General features: G+C 43.4%; 3 protein-coding genes across 4 annotated transcripts; 2 read left to right on the top strand and 1 right to left on the bottom strand.

Annotated features, from left to right (window-relative positions):
* Positions 1 to 832: 832 nt before the first annotated feature.
* On the bottom strand, positions 833 to 3093 carry LOC308111548 (uncharacterized protein). Its single transcript, XM_080466507.1, has 3 exons — positions 2321 to 3093; positions 2141 to 2237; positions 833 to 1470 (listed from the first exon to the last, which is right to left on the bottom strand). The coding sequence occupies exons 1-3, from the start codon at positions 3037 to 3039 to the stop codon at positions 1009 to 1011; spliced, it is 1278 nt and encodes a 425-aa protein (XP_080322633.1). The 5' UTR covers positions 3040 to 3093; the 3' UTR covers positions 833 to 1008.
* A 1682-nt stretch (positions 3094 to 4775) lies between these two features.
* On the top strand, positions 4776 to 14289 carry cabp1a (calcium binding protein 1a; the record flags this gene model as incomplete). Of its 2 annotated transcripts, XM_080468341.1 has the most annotated exons (8): positions 7997 to 8137; positions 8975 to 9160; positions 11932 to 11962; positions 12162 to 12305; positions 12403 to 12512; positions 12599 to 12673; positions 12775 to 12847; positions 12960 to 14289. In XM_080468341.1, the coding sequence occupies 8 exons, from the start codon at positions 7997 to 7999 to the stop codon at positions 12983 to 12985; spliced, it is 786 nt and encodes a 261-aa protein (XP_080324467.1). In that variant the 3' UTR covers positions 12986 to 14289. The 2 variants fall into 2 exon arrangements, with proteins under 2 accessions (XP_080324466.1, XP_080324467.1); XM_080468340.1 differs by lacking the exons at positions 7997 to 8137; positions 8975 to 9160 and adding an exon at positions 4776 to 5756.
* A 2578-nt stretch (positions 14290 to 16867) lies between these two features.
* On the top strand, positions 16868 to 22243 carry mlec (malectin). Its single transcript, XM_080467942.1, has 6 exons — positions 16868 to 17049; positions 17449 to 17669; positions 18070 to 18248; positions 18787 to 18963; positions 19826 to 19883; positions 20018 to 22243. The coding sequence occupies exons 2-6, from the start codon at positions 17468 to 17470 to the stop codon at positions 20260 to 20262; spliced, it is 861 nt and encodes a 286-aa protein (XP_080324068.1). The 5' UTR covers positions 16868 to 17049; positions 17449 to 17467; the 3' UTR covers positions 20263 to 22243.
* The last annotated feature ends 1393 nt before the right edge of the window (positions 22244 to 23636 follow it).

Here is a 23636-nt window from a genome sequence, read left to right on the forward strand (position 1 = left end):
GAGACATACTTTGAATATATTTGGTAATAAGCATCTTTCAGTGAATAAGGATAATTTATGTGTCTTGATGACGGGTTAAGTGTCCTTTTTCTAAATCAAAATATGGTCACACTACACACAATTGTAGTCATTTGTGAAGGTTAGGGGTGTTAATGTTAAATATTATTAGAATTTGAGGCAGGGTTTTAATTCACTTCATTTCGTCGGGCTGTGTGGTGGTGCAGAGGGGAACCAAGGAGTCTGAGTTATCGCTCTTCAGTCCCGGAAGCGAGCAGCCGAGTACCCGCTCTCCAAACTTGGATTTACCTTGAGAGTTCCTCAGTATTCTGTCTGCCTCTAGTGGATAATGTGGACTAGGAGTATATTGTATTCATAATTTTATTCATGTATTTTTCTTTTTCCTGTATTTTGTGCTTTCTCCTGTTGGAACACCACCAGAGACGATGAGTTCCTGGGTGCTTGACGTGGATCTCTTGCTGAAACAGATGCAAAATGTCTGGATGGAGCCACATCAGCAAAGCCAGGAGAGGCAAGAACGGCTGGTTCACAAAGTTTAGCAGAGTAACGCATGTGTGACGTCGGCTCTGATGGAGGGCATCGCAGCTTGCAGCACTTTGTGTGTCAGCAGCAGGGTACCAGCACTAAACTTGGATTTTCCGCATGAAGTCTTCAGTGTTTTGACGACGTTTAGTGTTTTCTTGGGACTAATAATATATTTGTTTATATACTACAATGCTTTCACTCAAGGTGTAGAATGATGGAGGAAATCCACAGCTTGCAGCGCCCTATGGAAACAGCCCCATCAACACATCAACAATGATACCCCAGATCACTGTGACGTATGCCGCCTCCTGTAAGGTCTTTTTTTTAATGTGGCACATTGTATTTGGTACACAATCATTTTGCATTGACATTTGTGTGTATATATATATAAAAAAAATTATTAAAAAGTTAAATTAAGGGAAAGTTAAAATGGAGCTACTGTGCTCCTCTTTGTTGGGAGCTGATCTAAAACACCGACTTGCGCAGAGGAAAGTTTGCTTGTAAATAGTCAGTTAGAGCAAGCCTGATTTTCTGACCGTCCGAAGAGTCCGATCCAGTGTACGGGCGCACACCCGGCTGTGGGAGGCAATGCTCCAAAGCCGCTGCTTCCTCTGTCCAAGACGGATTGACCGTCTCCTTCTCGTTTTCACAGAAATTGTGTAACGCACAACAGGTCGCAATCACATTGGGAGTGAACGTGTAGTGGAAATCGCTTCTCTTGATCAACACTTTCCATCGTGACTTGAGTCTGCAAAAAGCAATCTCCATTGTCGTTCTGGCAGAACTTAAGTACACGTTAAATGATTCCTGCTGTGGGGTTATATGCGGGGAATCTGTGTAGCCTTTGATAAGCCAGTCCATGAGAGGGTAAGCTGGGTTTCCCAGTATGAAAAGGTTGACAGAGGCGCCGTTGATTTCTCTTGGTTCCTAAGAGCAAGAAGACATGAAAATGGTCATTAGTACGATGTAATAATGTATTTGTTTAGTTTTTTTGTCTTTGGAACATTTAGTTATGGTTGCAAATAGCTTGGAAGTAGTAATAATGTACATTTGGGCCACACAAGATTTGGATAATGCAATATCAACGTGAGCGATATACAGATCACAAACGTCTGACTAAACTGTTATAAAGACACAGCTCAGTCACAGGTGATGTAAATCAAGGACGAGGGAAAAAGCAATGTTATTGAGAAGAATGACTCTTAAAGCACATAGATACACAAGGAGTTGTATTCATCACAAATCAGAGTTCACAATACTAAACAACATGATGTGTGAACTGTAATGATCATCTAATATCCTGCAGCCTTGATGTAAATATATTTTGCTATTTATAATGCACAGGTTGTATGCTGCAGCTGCTGCTGTGTAATGTACACACAGTATTGGCCCTTACTGCTGTACGCAAATATTATTATTCTATTCTAATCACATTTTAATATAACGTTGGTGCCCTATGGCATCTATTATTAAAGTAAGGTTTTTAGATTTACGAGAATAAATGCTGAAAATATCCATACAGAAGTCAACTGACATGACTGTGTGCATAAAATATATTTAGTCACAAAAGAATTAATGTTTGTAAAAAGCGAATGACCTTTGGTAAAAGCTGCGCCTGGTCGAATAACACAGACTGTCGGAGCACGCTGGCATCATGAGCACATCCTGGCATCTTGCAGTTGATGTTCCAAAACCTAAAAGTGATATTAATGAGTTATTAGGACAAGCTTGAGCACGTGACATAAACATCCAGATGCATGTCACGTGACAGACTCACCGATACGTATCGTCTACCACGGCTTGGAGCACATAGGAGGGCCATCCTTTGCGGTTCATGAAGTCTTTGTAACCGTCCCTAGGTGGCAGGACAGGAATATGAGTCCCGTCGATGCATCCAACGACTTGCGGGATGCTGAACTTCTGCTCGAATCTGCGCGCAGTGGCGCGCGCCTCCGCCGCCGTGGGCACCTTGATGAGGCTGTGGATCACAGACGACACCATCCCTTTGCAGAAGCTGTACACGAACTTCTTCACGGTGGATTTATGAACGCCGAACTGATTGGCGATGACTCTGTACTCCGCACAGTTCGCCAGTTTGTACAGAGCGATAGCGACCCTCATCTGCAGGGGGATCGGCGCGCGCACGGTCACGTCCTGGGGGCTCAGCGTCTGCTCCATCAATCCGCACAACTTATCGAAGGACCTGCGGCTCATCCGGAAGTGTTCCCTCCACTCGTCGTCGGAGAACTCCTTCAGGACCACTCGCTCCCACCAGTCTTTGCTCCTCACCCGCATCCAGCACTCGCGGTAACGGGACGTCCGGGGCGCAAAGTGGAGCATCACGGCGGTGGCGGCGGAGCTGCACTCCATGAGCATCCGGCGGTTCCGCCTGCCTTCGTTCAACAAGATAAGCAGGATGGACAGGGTGCATCGCATCTGCACGAAGAGCAGCGCCGACAGAAAGTACGCGATGGACAAATTTGCGACGTTGTCCATTGTGGTTGCCCCCCTGAGTCGTTCACATGCCAGCTTGTTGTGGTGTGTGACGTCATGCGTAAACCGGAAATGGCCTGACACTGACAAGCGGACGGCGTGTGTATGTCGCCGTCTTTTGTCGTGGAGGAGACATAAATCCACTAATAAATCGATTCCAGCGCAATGCAGGACAGACTCACAGTAACCAGATCAGGGATTTAAAAATCAGAGTCCAGATGAGCGTGTGGGATGACATTACCTGGCATTCCTTAATAAATGTAGCTACTATTCCTAATCTCTTCACAGTACAATTAAAGTTGTTCAAAATATAGGTTGATGTTTGACTCCTCAATTGATATAAATAAAATTATCTCTATGGAACAGAAATCAGTTTGATGACCCTAAATCAAATATTACTGTACTACTTCATATCAAGTGTTTCAAATATGTATCTCAACGGTCAAAAAAGGGATTCACAGAGGGATTTTTTTACTTCACAATGGAAGAAGAAGAAGAAGAACGCCACACTATGAATTAAGCATTGACACCATGCCTGCATTAGTCTGGAGAAAAACACTGGCTGGGACCATTTTAGATTATACTTCTTAAGTTATTTTAGGTTGCCCATCATACATTTAGTAAAAGAACATCAAATGTCAACATTTTGAGGTTCTGCTTGTATTTTCTGCCCAAAATTAATAACAGTAATTTGAATATAATTCGTAGTATATCCACCTAGAGATCAAACTGTACTCTATGTGACCCTTATAATTGAATACATTTGAGATGCCTAACTTAGAGATGTGTAGTGAAGAAAGTAGGGTGGGATATGCCTGAGATTAGAAAAGAAATCAAATGCAAGTTTGATTTGCAGCGCACGGATGATTTGGTAGTCTAATCAGAATCACCAAGGTCTGATTCTGGGTCTCAATTTCTGTATCACTTTGTTGCTTTTACCTCTGCACATGTGTACTGACACAATCATCCAAAGAGAAGTGTATTTTTTTATTTTTTTAGATTCATCATTCAATCTGTATTAGTTACAGATCTATGTGGGTGATTGTCTGTCTCCTTGTGTTGGCCCATTTCCAAGTGACCTGAGTGTACACTGAAATTTAACAAATGTTGGAGGGAATACCCTTCAAATGTTTCTTTGTCTTTAGAATAATTAAATATGGGGACTGAAATGCAATAAATGAGTGTCTCATAAATATAAAGCCATGTGGGAAACTATAGTTTTACATTATATGGATGTATCCATAGGCCATGAACTTCCATTAATTACAGTGGTTGGGGCTCCTTATCCTAATGTCAATGTTACCAAGTGTAAGACTTTTCATGTTGGTGTTGGGGGTAATTAACAGGAAATATACTGATATTTATCCTAAAGGAACGTTAACAGTCTGTCGACATTGAATATTTTTGTAGCGTTCGTAATGCTCTTATTTGGCCATTGTGAGGTGGAAAAAAATATAATGTGCAATTGTGTATTCATGCTTTCTGCGTGCACTGATGTACAGAATCGTTTAATTTTACCATAACAGTTATATTATCTCCACTAATATTGCTGATTACGTTTTCACACTCTTCCAAATTGGTTTGTTTGTTTTTTTCAGCTTATAGTGGAAGTGCTTTGTGTTTCTGAGGTGTCAACTGTTTTTCCAGGCACACTTGTCACGGTAAAGTTGGAAGGCTATTGGTGTTTCTTACTCCCGTCTACACCCACGTCATTGCCACAATGTCAGAGACGAACCTTCACATCAATGAAAAGGTGACGCGCTCTGCAGCGACGCGTGTTCGCTCCTCTGTCAGTGCGCGCGCTCCGGCCGCGCCGCCGCGCCGCAATCAGGTGGTGAAATGTAGCTCAACTTAACGCGGGCAGGCTCAGCTGGAGAGTATGTGTCTACCATGGAGAGTCAACCTCAAATCATGTCGATGAACATCCTGCCGCCGCTACCGACTCGATCCGATCAGCCGCAATGAGCGCCTCCTTGCCCAAATCTGACTCCGCGACCTCGCTGCTGAAATCATCCTCGAGGAGAGCGACACACCTCCCCGATCACACCGCGGACAGCCGCAGGAGTCAACATCACCATCAGCATCAGCATCAGCACCAGCACCAGCACCAGCACCAGCATCACCACCGTCCCGCCGCGCTCCAGAGCGGCGGCAGCAGAGCCGAGGACTCCTTCTGGTCGGCCGAGTGCGACGTCAGCGCGCGGAGACCCCTGTGCCACCCCTCCCTCGCCTCCAGCCAGGACGGGAGTCACAACTCAGCCGCTCGGGGCAAGTGCAAGTCACATGCTGCACACGGCCAAGTTCCCGTCCAGCCTGAGCCGAACGGCGAGGCAGGCCGTGGGGTGAAGGAGCGCTGCAGGACGTCCAAACCCGCCCACCGTCACCACCACCACAGGAAGCACCGGGAGGACCGCGCGCCGGCGGCGGGACCGCCCGAGCCAGAGCAGCCCCGCCGCAGCCGGCACGTCCCCCGGGTGCCCTCCCTGTCGGACAGCAACGACGACAGGGCCCCCCTGTGTGAGCCCCAGGGCCACAAGGGGGGCAGTGTGGTCAATCACAGCAGCGGCTCCGGGGGCGCTCACGTCAGCAGTCCGTCCCCGTCCTCCTGCTCCGTGGTCCCGCTGTCCAGCAGGTCCTCCCGCCGCTCCCGGAGGTCCAGCGCAGCCTCTTCTGCATCTGACATCAATTTACGCACCATCCTCAATTCACTCTTTGGGCAGGTAAGGCCCTGTAAAATAGAGTGGACCATATCAAAACAAGGAGTTTAGAAATAATGTGTGAACAGTTTGGCATTCACTCGAATGATTTTGGTGTAAAGTGTAAAAATATCGTTATAAATTGCTTGACAGGCTGTGATAGAAACATCCCAAATTTAATCGATAAATGGAGCTTTTTTTGGAGAAGCTTTATCAGAGGATGATTTACATGTTCTAAATGCAGTTTGTATAGTGTACACAGCATCTCTTTCTTTCCACCTGAGACTGTATTAGTTTCCACCTTTTCTTGTTTGTATTTACATGTGGTTAACTGTGGCTTGTGGTTTCACTGACGCTCGATCTAAAATCAATACACTCTAATGCGCTTTGTGATGCTGTCTGCAAACACTGTCATCCCTGAACAGACTATAGTGGGAAACGCATCTTCTACGCACTCATTTCTTATGTAATTTGTATTTACGGCAGTACCTCCTACAGACTTTCTCAATCAGGCAGCCCTTTTCTTGTTGAAGTGGAGGTGCTGGAACAAGTAAAATGTTTTAGAGAGGTGGGAATCTGTGATGTGTTAATGTGGATCTGGTCAAAGGCAAAGATGTGTTTGTGTATTCATGTTTCTGCATTATTCAGACTGGAGCAGTGCAGCGGCTGTGGTTTGTGTTTGAAGGAAATCATGGTTGATGTTCCTGCTGGAGATGGAGGCTCTATTTTGAGCCACAAGTCTATTTATACAGAAGAAAGGAGTCCTGCTTAATAGGCTGTGATTCGAACAGTACTGCAGTTTGGCGTAACTTGGGTTCTGTGAAAGCAACCAGCTCTAGATTTACATGCAAAATCACAAAAACAAAAGCTCAGGCTTGGTGTTTAAACAACTGAAAGCCTGCAATATATAGAACATTTTATCATTTGGAAGTCGCCGTTTATTGGCTCCCTTATATGTATTTAGTTAGATCATGAACAAGGAGTTGATCTATTACTTCTAAAATGGGATAAGATGAAATAAGGATCAACATAGACACACAGAGGTCATCCATTATGGCTTCAAGAGAAGCTTCTCTGAGTAGGTATAGTACGAAATCCATTTCTGCAAATAACCTGTGAGTCAGTCTGTAGAAACATTAGCGTGACCTGATGAGACAGCTACAGGAGACGGAGAGGAGTCCAACGGCAGGGAGAGATTTAACGTACAAATTGAGACATACAAACGCTGCTTAGGGCATTTAGTGCCAACAATACGTTGGATGTAAAGAGGATTTGTTGGTTGAAAAGAGTGGTTTGACAGTCCAGAGCAGATCAACACATGAGAAGATAACGAGAGAATGAAAGGCGCCACATTGACATTTCATTTCCTGTTTGATCAAGATGGGGTTTTTTTTTGTCCTGTGTATATATATATATATATATATATATATACAGTATCTAGGCAAATTAAATCATAGTCAAATACAAACCACACAATATTTGCATTTTTGTGGGTTGTTCTGTGGTGCCAGGAGGCTGTTGTAGGTCAGAGTGACCTTGTCTTTGTCTGCTGAGGGCAGAAGATGGTGTGGTGTGTGATGTGGGGGGTGCAGAGCAGGAGAAACAAAAGGCGAGAGCAGGAAGGGCAACTGCAATGTGATCATTTGAATGCAGGGTTGCAATTTGACAAATTATTCTTGCACCGGCGCGCCAGAGTGCAGATAAAGACAACAGCAAAACTGGAAATAGGTCATCACATAATGTTCTTTTAAATTTGCCTGCTACAGATTTCTTTTTTTGTTATGGTCCAGAAAGAGCAAACACCTCAGAAGATGTTGTGCAGCGCCGACTTGAAAGGCTGCTATTCAAAAGCTGAGCGATTCTGCAATAATAATGTGTTGTGTTTTCTGTTTTGTTTTTCTCCTGCGGCGAGATAGAAGCTTGTGTCCCGTTTCTTTTGTTTATTCTCATGTTTCCAGCCTGTGACTGCTTGCTGTTGACAGTATAGTTAGTGTGACAGTCGGGTGAAATATCTCTGACGTCCCGTTGCCTTTAATAGGCACAATTCTGTTTCCTCTCTCGGTCCACTACTCTCTCTCATTACTTTGTCACCCTCGCACCTATATATTTTCTCCCTCCCTTTCCCGCGCTCTTCCTCTTCACTCTTCCCTTGTTGCTGGCGGTGCTTCAAGGATGTTGCGACGTACATTTAATGCAGACGGAGCCGTGTAGGGACAGTTCACTGTGGTCTTTCTGCGGTAGGGACAGGTTGACTCCCGGTCTTCATGGGTCTTGCAGAAACCAGAGTTTGCATTCCTTTCGAAAGCCAAACTGCAAATCTAGGAGATAATAGGACCTCATGGTCCTGTTCAGTCCCCCTTTTTTCCTTTGGTATGGGAAACTGCCTGGACTGGCCTCTGAGAACGGTAAGGCCGTCTTCAGTGCGTTCCAATCTTACCTTTCTCACTTTGTTAGACGGAGTTTGCAACAAATCTGAAGACAGCTTGGAGTCATTGAACTTAGCGTTGTTAAATCCTGTTCTCAGATAAGTTTTCTGCTGTTTTGCTAAATTCTCCTCTCTCTGCTACAGACCTTTTAAAAGAGTTCATTCTATTTATACAATCTGGTGTCATCTTTATACTCGGCTCCTTTCAGTTCTAGGACGCAACATTTACTCTTTTAGATCATCAGTTTTTGCTGCGTTGTGATGCAACGAATGCTGCTACTGCACAGCCTGTATTTGGCTTTGGAAAGCATTTATCCAAACTTCTGTTAGATTTATTGTTCTTTTGGCTTGCGACACACACTCTCAACAGAACTGAATGTCTTGAAGAAGACAATGCGCCCTGATGTCCTCAGAGCTTAGAATCGCCTTGCGATCACGACACATACGTAGCCCGTTCCTTCCCGCTTGGCTTCACTCTGCGTCCGAGCATGTTTACTGTTCCCGTGACAGTGTATAGGTGTGAGGTGCCAGTCCGTACAACACAGCACATAAACTGTTATGAACGATGAGTGGAAAGTTGGCGACATGGTGTTTTATTGATGCATTTACCTTTTTGCTGTTTTCATATTTTGGACATTCGCTAGTTGTGGTACTTGTGCAGCACGTACACACATTCTGTGCTCGTAAATTTGATCTCTTTTCTTTTCTTAAAAAAAACAAGTTAAGTCTACACTGGCTTTGTTATGTAATCTTAAAGTTCCCCTCTCAACCTGTGTCTTTACTCCACTCTGCTCTGCCTCTGCTCGCCTCCGGAAAGCTGCTCCAGGATGCTGAGAGGAGATTCAGAGAGGCGCTGTCCTGTGAGGAGATTGGCCAGTCAGGGTATCTTGGGCCTTATCAGGACTCCATTGTTTCCATGACACAAAACTGCGTTCTCGTGAGCAACATTCTGGGACAAACCTGTGTCTTCCTGAGTACAGGCATGGAACAGTGCAGGCAGGCTGTACGTAAGTCTGGAAAAACACACTTTTCATCCAATATTCCCATCAGTGAAGCTCAGATTCCTGCCATGTCCAAACCACAGGAACAACTTGCACCACCGGGTTGGACAGATTCATCATTTCCAACATTATCTTTGTGTTTGGGACATTTTGTTTATAAATGTTATGTGGTTTAAAGTCTTTACATGTAGATGCACTAATACAAACCTTTTGAATGTAAGGGATGAATGTCAATGCATATACATCTTTACATTGTCCCCATTGTTGCCTGTTTGAAACTTATACACTGTTCACCGAATGCATATGTAGTTATTGGCTATTTTAGTTTTGAGAGAAATCCAGACCAATCCTATCCATCATTATTTATAAAACACTACAGTATTGTATTTTGCAGTTTAAAGACAATTAACACAATTCTTCTGTAACGGGCATGAAATAATAATAAGAATAAGGTCATGCAAAGATTAGACACACAATGGTGCAGTGGTTAGCACCCATGCCTCACAGGGAGAATGTCCACAGTTTGAGTCCAGGTTAGATTTTTCTCTGACTTTGCATTTTATCCACAGTCACAAAAACATGCATTTGAGGCTAAACTGTAATGGTAGATTGTGTGAATGCATTTGTCTCTGTTTTGCCCTGTGATGGTCTGGCAGCATGTCTTCACCCATAGTCAGAGATCGGCTCCAGGCCCTGCAACAGATAGAGTGGTAAAGAAGATGGATGGATGGATGGATGGATGGATGGATGGATGGATGGATGGATGGATGGATGGATGGATGGATGGATGGATGGATGGATGGATGGATGGATGGATGGATGGATGGATGGATGGATGGATGGATGGATGGATGAATTATCCAGCTATGTTCCAGATCTGTGTGATTTATTTACATGTGGTTAAATTCAAGAAAACCTTTTTTTGATCCATTTCTGAACATGACGTTTTTGGTATTTGACTTAAGTTTACTTTACTACAAGCTGTTTGACAGTGAGAATAGATTCCATCAAGAAAAAAGTGTTCATCCCCCCCTTAATGAGACATGCCTCCCCCTGACTCGACCGTAGTTCGCACCTTGTGACCAGTTGCCTGGATGAATTCTGAGGATCTTTTTTCTCACAATCTTTGTGGAGAGAGATGTGAGCCATAGACGCACAGCATTAAAAAAAAAGAAAAAAAAAAGAAAACATGAAACATTTTTTTGGTCGGTGAATGTTTCATATCAGTCATGTGGTCCTTTGTGCAAACACGTTATAAGGAAGAGGAAGTTTAAACTTGTCAGTGGCAGAATCATCTCTGTGAATCTGTGGAGCGGCAGCCTCTCGGTTCACAACCTGCTCCTGTTGTTTCTCCTGAGTTTCGTTATACAGAGAGTCAACGTCCTTACTGGAAAAACTGGCTTTGCCGGGTTCCTGTTTACTGCATTTCATTACTATTCACTCGTTCATCCGTACTTGTGCTGTCCAGATCCTGCTTCTTTTGCAAAGAAAGTGTTGTCGTGTGCAGCTTTAAAAAATTTTCAAAGTTTCCTAACAGTGTTCAACAGAATTCTGTGGATGCTGCCAGTTTCTCTGAAGTAACTTGAAGATACAAACGGCTGCACGCGACAACACTTTGATAGAATCAGCTTGTGTGACGTCACAGATGAAAACAAAGTGCGTATTATTTTGTCACGGCATCCCTTGACGTGTGCTGAAGCTTGGCGGTTCACATGATGACGGGCTTTACAAAAAGATCAAATAAAAAAGTTGTGACGTTGTAGAACGTTGCCTAGCAACAACTGCGCTGATGCCGGCACAGTGGAGCGAGCAGATCAATAGTTTGAGTTTAAAACATTTTTCCAACTCAAAAACAGTTTTTCCCCCGAATTTCCATGTTAGGAAACTTTCCTTATTAGGAGTAAAACATCTCTCAGTTTCCTTTGTGATGCATTTAGATGCGCCATCACTTTGATAACTGAGAATCTTCACCAACGACATACCAGCATAAAACGAAGAGAGGAGTTGGATGGACTCGCCGATGTTATTCTCACAACTGAAACAATCTCACGTCTGTTTTTGTTGAGCCTAAATGATTTGTGTTTGGCCGTGACATTGACTCCAGTTTAACGTTGTGGACTCAGAGATGCAGTGTTTTACAGGTCCGACCTGGAACATGTCTGTGATGGCGGGTGAACTGACAGGCTGAGGTGTTGACGGGACGGCCACCGGACTGGGTCAGCTGAGGTTTTTGGGGCTCAGGTGGCTCCTGTGTGTTTGATGTCCGTGGTTCCGGTCAGATCACTCTGCAGGCCTAAACGTCAGCACTCGGTGTTGTGTTTAGACGTCTCACTACTCCTGCTGTTAACCCCTGAGGGCTCTGGGATATGTCTGCCTCACTGTCTGCCCTTTAAAGGTTTCGCTCATTGCAAGCAAGCGCTGGAAAAAAAAAAATAGAAACAGTCACATTCTTTTGTGAACTCCAGTTTTATGGTTCCAAGTATTGCTTCTGATAGGGATCATCCAATTTCTGCTCGGAAGTTTTGTCATCATGGTGTGAAGTCGCTTCAGTCTGCTGCCGACATCACTTACTGTTAAGACATCCTTCAGAGAATGGAGAAGATCAGAGCTTTAGATTTGGGCATCAGTGGAGTCACAGCGTTGTCGGTGGTACGTCTGCACACAGCATATGTATGGAGGAGCACTTGTGATGAAGAGGAATGATGAAAGCTGTTTTTTGTTGTTGTAAATTTGGTTTAGTACTTACTCGTGATCGTATGTTATTTCTTAACAGGACCGAGAGCTGCGGCCAGAAGAAATGGATGGTAAGATTTTTTGAATCTTAATTTCTGTTTCTTTCTCGACGCCAATCAGTCAAACAAAATGCATTTTAAGATTGAAAACTCCCCACAGAATAAATTTAGATGCAACAGTACAAATTAAAATGTTTAAAGCTCAAACAGCACATATTTAAGAACAAACCATGCACATGTATTATAATAATTGCTTCTCCTGTTATAACAGAGTTGCGGGACGCTTTCAAAGAGTTCGACAAAGATAAAGATGGTTTCATCAGCTGTAAAGATCTGGGGAACTGCATGAGGACGATGGGATACATGCCTACTGAAATGGAGCTGATCGAGTTGAGCCAACGAATAAACATGAACTGTAAGGATGTTGACTGTGTCATTTACCTTTAAATAATGTCTCCTGAATGTGTGCTCAACTTTAAACTTCCATGCTGCTCACTTTTCTTTTGCTTAAGTGGGAGGCCATGTGGATTTTGACGATTTTGTGGAGCTGATGGGTCCAAAACTTCTCGCAGAAACAGCAGACATGATTGGAATAAAGGAGTTAAAAGATGCATTCAGAGAGGTAAAGGTATCGCTCAGGCCTCGGTCGTGTGTTAGTTTTATTATTTTGCTGTTTTTAATGTTAAATCCTCTGCTTGCTGTCCTCAGTTTGACACAAATGGAGACGGGGCGATAAGCACGTCTGAGCTTCGAGACGCAATGAGGAAGCTACTGGGCCAACAAGTGAGATTTGGGTCACAGAAAGAAAGAAACCTAAAAACTGTTATTCTGTTATTCTGTCATCACTGTGACATGCTCCACTTCAATTCTGTGTTTCTTCCCAGGTCGGTCTCAAAGAAGTAGAAGATATCCTAAGGGATGTGGACTTGAACGGTGACGGACTTGTTGACTTTGAAGGTAAAACATTTTCCCCAGCGCAGAGTGTAGTGGACAAATAAAGGTGTGGTTGCATAGGTTGTGACAAAGGGGTTAAATTTACTGTTACTCCCTTCTTCCTCTCTTTCAACAGAATTTGTACGAATGATGTCTCGCTGAAACGGTGAAATTTTCAGTCCTGAATGTGAAGCTGTGTCCTTCTCTTCACCAGACAAAGTACAACTAAGGACACACTAAATTCTTCTGAGCCATCCAAATCTCAATGACACTGGAATTAAATCTCCTTGAATGTTATGGACCGATTTGTCACCTCACACTTTCACTCAATAAGTGTTCTTCCTGAAAAGTCTCTAGTTCAACTGAGGCAGAAATTGCTGTAGCCTAGCTGATGATTGTCTAATTTATGTTTTATTGCACTTTAATTCCCACAAAAAAAAAAAAAAAAACTTCCCATGTGTACAGATTGCTGGTGTCTTGTCTCATCCTCTACGTGGTTTAACTAAGTGTCCTGCAAGACGTCGTCTTCGATGTACAACAGCGTCGCGATGAGACATTGAATGTCTTTAGAAAATACGTATCAGATGATGAACTGATGAATATCTCCCTCTATGTGAACGCAGTTTGTGTTATGATAGAAACTGTAAGTGAAGCAACCTTTTGTCTGACATTGGTGCTGCGCCGAGGAACCCCTTGTGACACTAGAACACCTGTATTGTAGCTGTGTGACCATCTGTGATGTTTCACTGTGCCAGTCCAGTTTGTTACCAGCGTCTCTGTCTGACAAGAAGATCACTGCTACTAACGACAACTAAACTCTGAAATGCCTTTCATATGTGTTATCCGCTCATCATAGACGCAGGGCAGGGGGGGTTGGCGGGGGGAGGAGGGGTGGTGGCAATAGATTATGACAAGATGTACAGATTTTTCAAATGTTAAAAGCCAGAGAACCAAAGTGCTCGCTCACACTAACCTGCCGTTTGCAGCAAAATGAAGCATCTCCGAGCTTCCAGCCATTTAATAATCACAGGTTTGAATACCCAGAGTCTTTAATGTAGCTTTGGGAACAAGTAATGTCTATTTTTAAAGGAACCCGCTTTGCCCTGTCTGAGATGATATAGTAGGAAGGACATGTGTGAACTGTGTTGACAGTGATTGTGATTACATTGTACCTGTGCTCTATGTCAATTCTGATTGTCTTCGTGGGGAATGTTCTACACACCTGTGTCGTCAAAGAGATTTTTATGCATGCCAAAGAGAGACATTTATTAAATTCAGTATGCACATTTGAAAAATTGAACAAAAAATATTTCGCCAAGTTAACTGTAGAGAAATAAAAAGGTGTTTACATTTGAGCCTCTTTTTATTGTGGTGATGTTGCCAAGGAAAACAGAGGCGCACTATTATGAAAAATGGTTTTATGTTTGCTATTCAGATAAAAATGAAAATATACATTGACAACAGCTTATTTTGTTGTGGATTTTTTTTTTTTTCTTCAATGTTAAGGGCCTCATAGGTATCCTGGTATGAGACCATGTGCTGTCACTGCATGTTATGAGGACAGACCTTAAACGATCTATTATTTATCTGCACATGTCTTTGGTAAGACTACACGCTGAGCTTGGTTTACCTGCAGTGACACTGCAGTGCTGGCACTGTATAAGACCATCAAATGGGAACAGTGAAGTACAGGAAAATGGGTCCCTGTATGATCTTTGGCCAATTTCTTGGACTCCAAATTCTTCTGGTTGTAAGACGGAGTCTATTAAGCAGTTAAATATGTGTGAGGCAATAATTCACAATCTCACTTCATAAAAGAGTATGGCCATATTTTCACTTTGAGGGTTTTAAATGGATGGATGGATGGATGGATGGATTGATCCAACCAGCTGTGATTGAAGCCAGTTTCAGAAAAGCATTGCCGCATTCCTGCTAAAAGTTTAAGCAATTTAGTGTCAGAAAATGTATTAAAACTAAAACAGCCACAGACAAAAAAAAAAGAAGCTCAAGGCAAGAAGTTTTCAGCCAGAGAGATCAGCAAGATTTCAAGAGTGTAGCACGCACACCAACACCCACGACTCCATGCTGCCTCCAGTCAGTCCAACTTGTCCTCTGCAGAAACTGAGTTGCGTGTAAAAGCACCATGGAGGCAAACGTCTGCACATATCCACTCCAAACAATTTGTGGACAATACTTATACTGCATATATGCATTAGTCGTTCTTTATTGTAAATGTATTGCAAATGTTGATGAATCCACGGCAACATGTCCCGCTGGGGGCAATTGAACGACACTGGGCAGCTTATTGTTTTCAAAATAGGTGCTATTTCATCTTGTGGTAAGTAAAAAAATCAACCATGAAACACCTGTCACTCGTGGTGGTATATTGCTGTTGCCGTGGCAACTATCTCCATTCATTCCTCTCCGGTCGACTGTCAAGTGCACCGTGTGCGCGTTGCGTTGGAGTCTTTTGATTGGACAAGAGTCGGACTGTACCAAACCAGAGAAATGGGGGCGTTCTTAAAGAACACGCGTAATGATAATAATGCCATCTTCACGATTAAATACCCTTATATATGTTTCTATTTCCCAATCATTCAATAAGAATGTAGGAAATGTTATCATGGAAGTTTGGATTTTTCACAATAGAGGGTTAGTATGAGTAGATGTGATCTTTTTTTTTTTTTTTGACACTTTACATAATCGGTTTCCTTAGTGCCAAATAAAATCATCTATAAAAAAGTGTTTCTCAAAGTGGGTGCTTGTACCTTTGGGATTACTTTGGATTACAACAGAAAGTGGAAGGGATTTTTCAGTGTGCAGTCATGCATCATTACCTGACAGTAAAAATAAATACAAGTTTGACTCAAAAACATTACACACACATTTTGTATGCCAATATTTTTGTTCTTGGTGCATCTTAAACTGCCCAAAACCTCACAGATAATATTCAAGATGGTTATGGTGTCGTTAAATCCTCTAGTGGCATGTTGAATTAGGAAAGGAAAGCACTTTGCTGAAAAATGTTCTCAGGCTTAAGATGGACTGTGCAATGCATAAAGGATAGAAATTAATTATTTCTGTTGAGCAGCCATGGATAACAGGTGTCCAATTTTTACATTATTGGTTTCACATCTAATTGTGGGTTTTTATCATTTAAAGCACACTTGGAATTGAATCCAAATGACTGCATTATTGGGTTTATTTCAATCTTTTGTACAAACTTAAACACATGCTTGTTGATTAGGGTCACCAATACACAAATAGGTTTTCATGCTTGTGAAAATGCTTATGGTAGATGTGCTTGGTCACAATTTGTCCCTGTGACAGTGAGGATAAAGCTTTTGAGGGCTTCGTAATGATCCAATCACTGCTATATTTTGAATAGAAATAAAATTTAAAAAAATCGGTTTTATCTTAATTTTTCAAAGTCATGTGATCATAGTTTTCCAATGACACTAGTACTAAAATTAGCCTTAATTCAGAGCATGCAAAATGCATAAAACAGTATATTGAGTGTTTGATTCAATGTAATAACACATCTTTGCACTTTTCCTTTAATTCAATGGCACGAATCAAATCAATTCTGTGTGGTCTCCATTTTCCTAACCACGTGCACATTAACTTCCATTCAATTCGAAATCTGTACATTAAAAATGATGTGTCTTGCTGGCTGGGCTGTGGGTGAGTTTTGTGGGACGGTCGTTGCCTGGCAGGTTGCACTCGGGGCAGATAAACCTCCGCAAACTCCCACTTGACGTGGAGAAAGAATTTTTAAAAAAAAAACACAGGACCACCTTCAGGTCTGCCCATGTGTGTCAGCCGAGATGTGGATAAATTATTAACCACTAATAAAAGTCATGCCCTGCGCTACTCTGAAAAATTCTCTAAAAATACTCTGTATGTGTGTAGTTGCAGCTGGATGTGATTGGTGTGCGATATTAACTGTGACGCGCAGGGTTTGAGAAAGTGTGCTGTGATTGGACGCAGCGTGCGTCAGTCAGCGCGCGGAGGGGACGTAAGGCTGCGTGGCCCCGCCCCCTTGCACACTAGCTGCTGGAGGCTAGCAGCGGCAGCAGCAGGCTGAGAGTGGAGCCGTACACATTGAATGAAAGTCAGTGACCAACACGAACCGCACACTGTCGGCACCCGGTGAGGCCGTGGCGGCTGAAACACGCTCTCACGTTGGCAGAAGGAGAGGTTGGAGACATCCGAGGAAGGGGAAGGTGAGCGGGGTTGTCACGAGCCGGGCTCGCTCTCATTCACCAAGAATTTCTGGTTAGACAGGTAGGTTAGCTAGCTAGCGCCAGCTAACTAGACACCAACGTTACTCGCCGCGATTTCTGCCTCAGTTTTGTGTGAATCGCAGAGGCGATGTTTGTTTGAAAAAAAATAATTAAAAGTGTTGCGGTGGGACGCGTGCGAATCGTTTTCCGGACCTGTGTAGAAATGCCACTGCCGGCAGCGTTAGCATCGCGGCTAACTTCAGATATCATGTTTCATGTCATCCGGACGAGCCGACTAGCTGCTAGCCAGCCTTATGTGCTCTGCATGTGGAATGGCCACCGAGCGACACGGTGACGCCGGGAGACACCGACGCCCTGTCCCGTGTCTTGTGTGTCCAGGACCGGGCGGTGAGAGGCAATGCAGCGGGTCACGGCGCGGATCGTCGCCGGGCTGGTCGCCGCGGTGCTGTCGCTGCTGTCCGAGCAGTGCTGGGCGGACGGCGGGGGCCCGAGCCTCGCCGAGCGGGTCATCTGGGCTGTGAACGCCGGGGGAGAGTCGCACGTAGACGTGCACGGCATTCACTTCAAGAAGGACCCGTTGGAAGGGAAGGTTGGCAAAGGTGAGTCAACGCCGGCGCGCGTGCGTCTGCGCTTCACCTGCACGCTGCAGCCGCTGCTGGCGGAGACAGTGACTTTGTGCAGGAGAAAGGTGCCGCTCCGAGGAGCAGGAACCTCCTGCACAAAACCCCTGCACACTCCGGCTTCCGCAAGTCTCTTCAAACTAATGAGGAGTCAGCACAGAGGGCTGGAGCCCCGCCCCTCCCAGCATGGAGAGGAAGCAGAAATGATATGATCACATTGACTGCACAGTAACATTTGTTCCATAAATTGTCACTGAAAGATGAATTATTGTGTGCTCACCTTTGTGTTTCGAGTACCAATGTAAGAGTAAAATTCTGCCATTTCGAGGTCTTGTCCCCAAAATGCATCCTGGCACTAATATTGATTATTCCTTTGTAGCATCTGATTATGGGGTGCGACTTCCAATACTTCGATCCAGTCCAGCCGACCAGATCCTGTACCAGACGGAGCGCTACAATGAGGACACCTTTGGATATGATGTACCGATCCGTGAGGAGGGCGAATATATACTAGTAATGAAGTATGCAGAAGTTTACTTTGCTCAATCGCAGCAAAAGGTATGACTATTCTCAATGACTCAAATCTTCACTATGAACATTATAACTTATAATGCAGCCTTTTCTCTTTTCCTTGGATGGTCTTGATTAGGGCTGCTCAACATATAACAAATGTATTGTCATTGGAGGATCAACATTTGATTTACACTGTATTGTAAAATCAATCAGGTTTCCAAAGCGTTTGCATGACGACACGTTTGGCAAATCAGATGGAAACTTATTTTGTATTTAACTTCATTTTTTTCCCAAATATTATTTTGTATCGGGCTGAGATGATTTAAAAAAACACTGCTCCACATCTGAAGCAGGGTAAAAAAATATAAAAATGAGCTGTGCTAAAATTGGGTATAGACGGCTGAAGCACTGTTATTGGAAAGTAGAAGTCTCTAAGCACAGATATTAAATACCAAAGTCTTTGTGCAAGTTATACCTTTTTGGATACCGCATGTTTAGCTGATATTTGTGCAGCCCTAGTTCTAACGTAAAGTTTGTGAGCAGTTAATCATTGCTAGGTTTGTGTCGTCCGTCCCCCCCCAAGGTGTTTGATGTCCGTCTAAACGGCCATGTAGTGGTGAAGGACCTGGATATCTTTGATCGAGTCGGGCACAGCACGGCTCACGATGAGATCGTCCCCTTCTCTATTAGACGTGGCAAGCTGAGCGTACACGGAGAAGTGTCCACTTTCAACGGCAAACTCACTGTTGAGTTTGTGAAGGTGAGATGATTTCATTAAATGGTAGTTTCTGCATATATTTTCTCTTGCTATTTTTAATTTGTTCCTTTTTATACAAGGCTTTTAGTGTATCCCAATCACATGTTAAAGTCCGGTTTATCAGGTTCACACATGTAAAGCTTCACTTTTACATAACATGTCTGATACGTGGGTCATCAGTCACTTTAGAAGCAGACGCCTGAAAACTAGTTAATTTCAGACCGAAGGAACCAATTTGACATGGCTGTGAATCTGGCGCTCGCATGTGTCACTTCCTAATCACAGACGGGGAGATCTGTCAACATCCAACACAATCTGAGTCATCTGCTCTAAAAGTTGTCGCTTGACCTTCAGAACTGTTAGAACTTCATTTTACAGTGAAGCGTATTTAAATGTAACAATGTCCTCATGGCCTTTCAGTTTGAAGTGTCCTGTCTATTTGACTAATAATAGCACTTCATAATCACAAGTTGTTAGTTTGAGGTGTTTTTCACGTATTGATCAGCTGACTGCAGAAAATTAATTATAAATTATATTTAAACCTTAATCTCTTTAAGCTTCAGTCAATTTGTGGAACATGTTTGTAGTCTAACATTTTCTTTTCCTCGTCTCTCGCTGGTCTGAAAGATTCTAAAAGATACAAATGCGACACACCGCCTCTTTGAGTAATGCTTTCAACACAATAACAAAGTGTTCTTCCTGAAGTTATAATCCATTTGCTTCAAAGTTTAGTTTTCTTTTTATCTTGCAAACACAAAGTGTGATACATTAAGGCACAACCTAATGGGAAGATATATAACAAGTATTTCACTAAAAGGATTTCCAAACTATTGTTTTGACTGGGAACCTTTGTTCTTTATTCCAGGGTTATTACGACAACCCCAAGGTCTGTGGGCTCTACGTGATGAAGGGGACATTAGAAGGTGAGACTGCAGTGACTGCAGGAAGAACATGTAAACTGAAGAGCAAATATGAGTATTGAAGCCTGGTCATCTCCGTGTTCTCAAGTATTCCAGTCGACTTTGTGACTAATGTCGGCCATTAAAACTCTTTTCAGATGTACCAAAACTTGAGCCTCACCCCGGCTTGGAGAAACACGAGGAAGAGGAGGAAGAGGAGGACGACAGCGAAGGAGGCGAGGAAGGTGGGAAGAAAAAGGTCCCGGCAGGTTCCAAGTACCGGGTCCAGTCGGGCCCCCGAACACCAAACCCGTATGCAGCAGACAACAGCAGCCTGATGTTTCCCATCCTGGTTGCATTCGGGGTGTTTATCCCCACCCTCTTCTGCCTCTGCCGGCTGTGAGACGAAACCCCGCAGTGGAGGAGACGTCGGGAGGACGAGATGGACCATTGTGTGGGGGAGAAGGTGTGGGGGAGGGGAGGGGGAGAGGGGGTCTTGGTGGCATCAGCAGCACAGGTAAACGCAAACACGCGGGCGAGCACGTCGGAGGAGGACAAAAAAAAGAGACTATAAGTTTTCGGGAAGCCGCTGCAGGATGAAGCCAACGCTGCTGTGGAGTCAAACTGCTCACGGGCAAGAGGGGGAAGTAGGGGGGGTGTGTGTGTGTGTGTGTGTATCGCGCGCTTCTTTGTGAACATGTCTGGCGCCCGCCTCTGCCGACCCTTCGGGACAATGTTAAGTCATTTTCACTCTGACGTCGGCCAGGATTTATACAGATGCCCGTCTTCAGGGGCAGGAACAACCACATTTCCGCAGCTAAAAGGGGGGGATTCTCGGGGGCGAGTGGCCCGGGCCCATTTTATAAACTAGAAGCATTGTTTTGTACTGGGTGTCGCCTGGTGAGCGCACTCTGTTTCACACTCCTGCTTGGCGTCTGGTCAGACACCTATAAATTGGAAACGGTTGCTGAATTGGCGAAAACAAATCAAAACTGCAGGGCATTAATTTGGTGGGATTTAGGTTCAGGCTTTGGTTGGTGTGCCGTCATCTGCTCGCCATGACGGGATGGAGGAAGTTGGTCCTGAACTGGTATCGGGCTCCTTTGTGGTCAAAGTGAACGTTCCTTCATGTAGACGTCGGCGAGATTTCATCACTTTGTTGATGTTGTCCTGCTTTCTAGAAGTGTCTGGACATCGCTCAGTCAAGAATCTGATTCAGGGCTTAAATTAGTGTTTAATAGTGGGAATATGGGACGCTTGGATTATTTTTTTTTTTTTAATTTCCAGAGAATTTATTTTATTTAAAAATTTTTTTTAACTTTTTTGCATTGAACCTTTAATTAGACAGTTTTTGTTAAGGTAACAAATGTCACGGTTTCTGCTGTGAAATGTTGAAGCTCCAGTGAGCATAAACTTCTTCTTTTGATCCATTCGAGTGCATGCTTGCCTTTCCGTTTCACCAAAGAATGTTTTTTTTTTTTTTTGTTTTGTTTTTTTAAAGAAAAACCTGGTGGCCTGTTTAATTTGACCAATAGCCTGCTCGCTGACTTGTCTTTTGGCCTTTTGTTGGCGAACAGTCTGCTCCTCTGAAACTGATTTACTGCACATGGTTTTGTTTCTTTGCAGTTTTCAAAAGGAAGGAGTGGTAGTGGGGTTTGGGTTGGGTTTCTTTTCCCCGTTTGCTTTGTTAATCATAAACGGTTTTCTATTTTAGAACTGCTTTTTTGACCTATGAACTCCAGTCCTTTGTCAACGCTTGGGAGAAGGGGAAACTGCCCCTCAGTGATAATCTAAATAGTACAATAAATGACTGGACTCTGTGCAGGTTGATGCACTTTCATACGTTTCCCTCTGCAGGTTCATCCGCCCAGTTAGGATTTGATAAAGCACAAGTATTCAAAGTAGAGAATCAAATGTTTACCAGATGTTACACATCGACCTTCACGTCGGAATGTTTTCCACATTTCTATTTCTGCCTCCTCGAATCTGCTGTCTTAAAACGTGAGGATGTGGGCTGCGTCGGTTTTTCTGTTGAGTCGGCGAGAACGTTCAGCCTGAGTGAGCTCCGTGTTCTCCAGTTTAGTCGAGTATTTGAAGAAGAAATATAATCCCTTTGGGGCTTTATTTTTTGTATTTTTTTTTTCTCCCCCTCTCTACACAGCCATGTTATTGGAGTCCACTGTGGCCACATTTGATCAGTTCTTCTCGTCAATGATTTTCTTTATTTGCTGCTTTCCACGTGGACTGAAAAGCAGCTTTGTTCTTCGGTTCTTCGCTCGACTTGTTGTGAACCCTCCTATTTATGCATCTAGTTACCTCCCTTAAGTGCTTAGCTCTACTCCAAGGATCATTTTGTAACTTTGCCTGCTTCACTAATGCGTCTTAAAGAAAAAAAGAAAAAAACCCACGCCACTTTTGCCACACTCCTCGCTTCCCTCCCCAGTACTGCTGGTGCCATAAGCAGTACATGAATATCCCTGAATAATTCAGTTGTTGTGGATCCTTCCTCCATCCTCCTCATTCTGACTGAAGGTGGGTCAGACGTTAGTGCCAGAAAATAATAATTTTGAGTCTGTCTTTTTTTTTTTTTTTTTTTTGGATTTGTCGAAAACTCAACGTATTTAAGACGTCGGCACCTTTCTGTCCTCTGAAAAGATGCAAAAAAAAAAAAGTTCATTAATCGTCTGCACCAAAGTCACTATGTTGGGCTCCTCTGCACGTCTACACGGTTCGCGTGTGTATATATAAGGTACAAGATCACACTTTTGTGTCGTGTGACAACGGTTTCGTTCACATGGGTTTTTGTGTCGTCGCTGAGCTCTTTGGTTTGTCACGAGGAAGACTTTGTGGCCTTTCTTCTGGGGAGGAACGGTTGTAGGTACAGAGTTTAGATATAGAAAAATTATCAGGCGGTCGGATGAACTGGCTGTCAGGAAGTCAAATAAATGAGATTATCTCTTGAGAACATGGGATCTCCCATTATTATAATAAATATATATCTAATTTAAATTAGAGCGGGGCCGACCTGGACATATTTTATGATGCGCTTGGATTTGTTTGAACTTTTTTTTTTTTTTTCCCCTCAGGATGTTTTTGTTTGTTTTTAAAAACGTGATATTTTATTGGTGTGACATTTTGCACTGCCTCATGTACTTGGAAATGATTTTTGTTTTTTTGTCTTTTGTTGCCTTGAATTATGGAATACATTTGTGCTTTACCATCATTCGCCTTGACGTTGGCTTCTATCAGAAAAGCCTGTTTCTTCTTTCTGTTCAGCCTTTTGTTGCGGGGCGGGGGGGGGTTAGATTTTCATTCCACACAAACGACAATGATCAGGAGACTTTATGATCGCTCACCTCTTCTAGGAACAAAGCCAGTCAAAAACAAATGCAAAGATTTGCGAGAGAAAAAAAAAAAGTTTCATGTCCACCACTCGTTTCAGTCTTATTACATATCTCAGCGTCTTCAGGCCTGCTGTTGTTGTTGTTGTTGTTGGATGAACTGGAGTGGAATGAAGATCTACTCTGTTCTTGGTTCCCCCCCGCGCGCACGCAGACGAGAACCAAAGAATTGCCGTCATACCATCCAAATTCTTACAGTGTCCTCGCGTGACGCCGGAGGTTCTTCATTTCTCCTTCCTGACCTGGTTAACCTGCGACTGGACCAGGACTCGTCTTATCATCTGATTAATCCCTGATGTCCTGTCTTCTCAATGTCATTTTTACTTTGTAAAAAGTTATTTGAATTGCTCTGTAATTACTGTAAATTTGTTTTGTT

This window comes from Lipophrys pholis (genome assembly GCF_963383615.2).
Source record: "Lipophrys pholis genome assembly, chromosome: 7".
In the NCBI taxonomy this organism is placed as follows: Eukaryota; Metazoa; Chordata; class Actinopteri; order Blenniiformes; family Blenniidae; genus Lipophrys; species Lipophrys pholis.

Excerpts from the sequence above, each read along its gene's own strand:
- LOC308111548 (XM_080466507.1), bottom strand. The coding sequence starts at position 3,039 with ATGGACAACGTCGCAAATTTGTCCATCGCGTACTTTCTGTCGGCGCTG. Across the intron at positions 2,238-2,320 it reads GTGGTAGACGATACGTATCG|GTTTTGGAACATCAACTGCA; the intron begins GTGAGTCTGTCA and ends TATCACTTTTAG. Across the intron at positions 1,471-2,140 it reads AGGCGCAGCTTTTACCAAAG|GAACCAAGAGAAATCAACGG; the intron begins GTCATTCGCTTT and ends TCTTGCTCTTAG.
- mlec (XM_080467942.1), top strand. The coding sequence starts at position 17,468 with ATGCAGCGGGTCACGGCGCGGATCGTCGCCGGGCTGGTCGCCGCGGTG. Across the intron at positions 17,670-18,069 it reads GGAAGGGAAGGTTGGCAAAG|CATCTGATTATGGGGTGCGA; the intron begins GTGAGTCAACGC and ends ATTCCTTTGTAG. Across the intron at positions 18,964-19,825 it reads TCACTGTTGAGTTTGTGAAG|GGTTATTACGACAACCCCAA; the intron begins GTGAGATGATTT and ends TCTTTATTCCAG.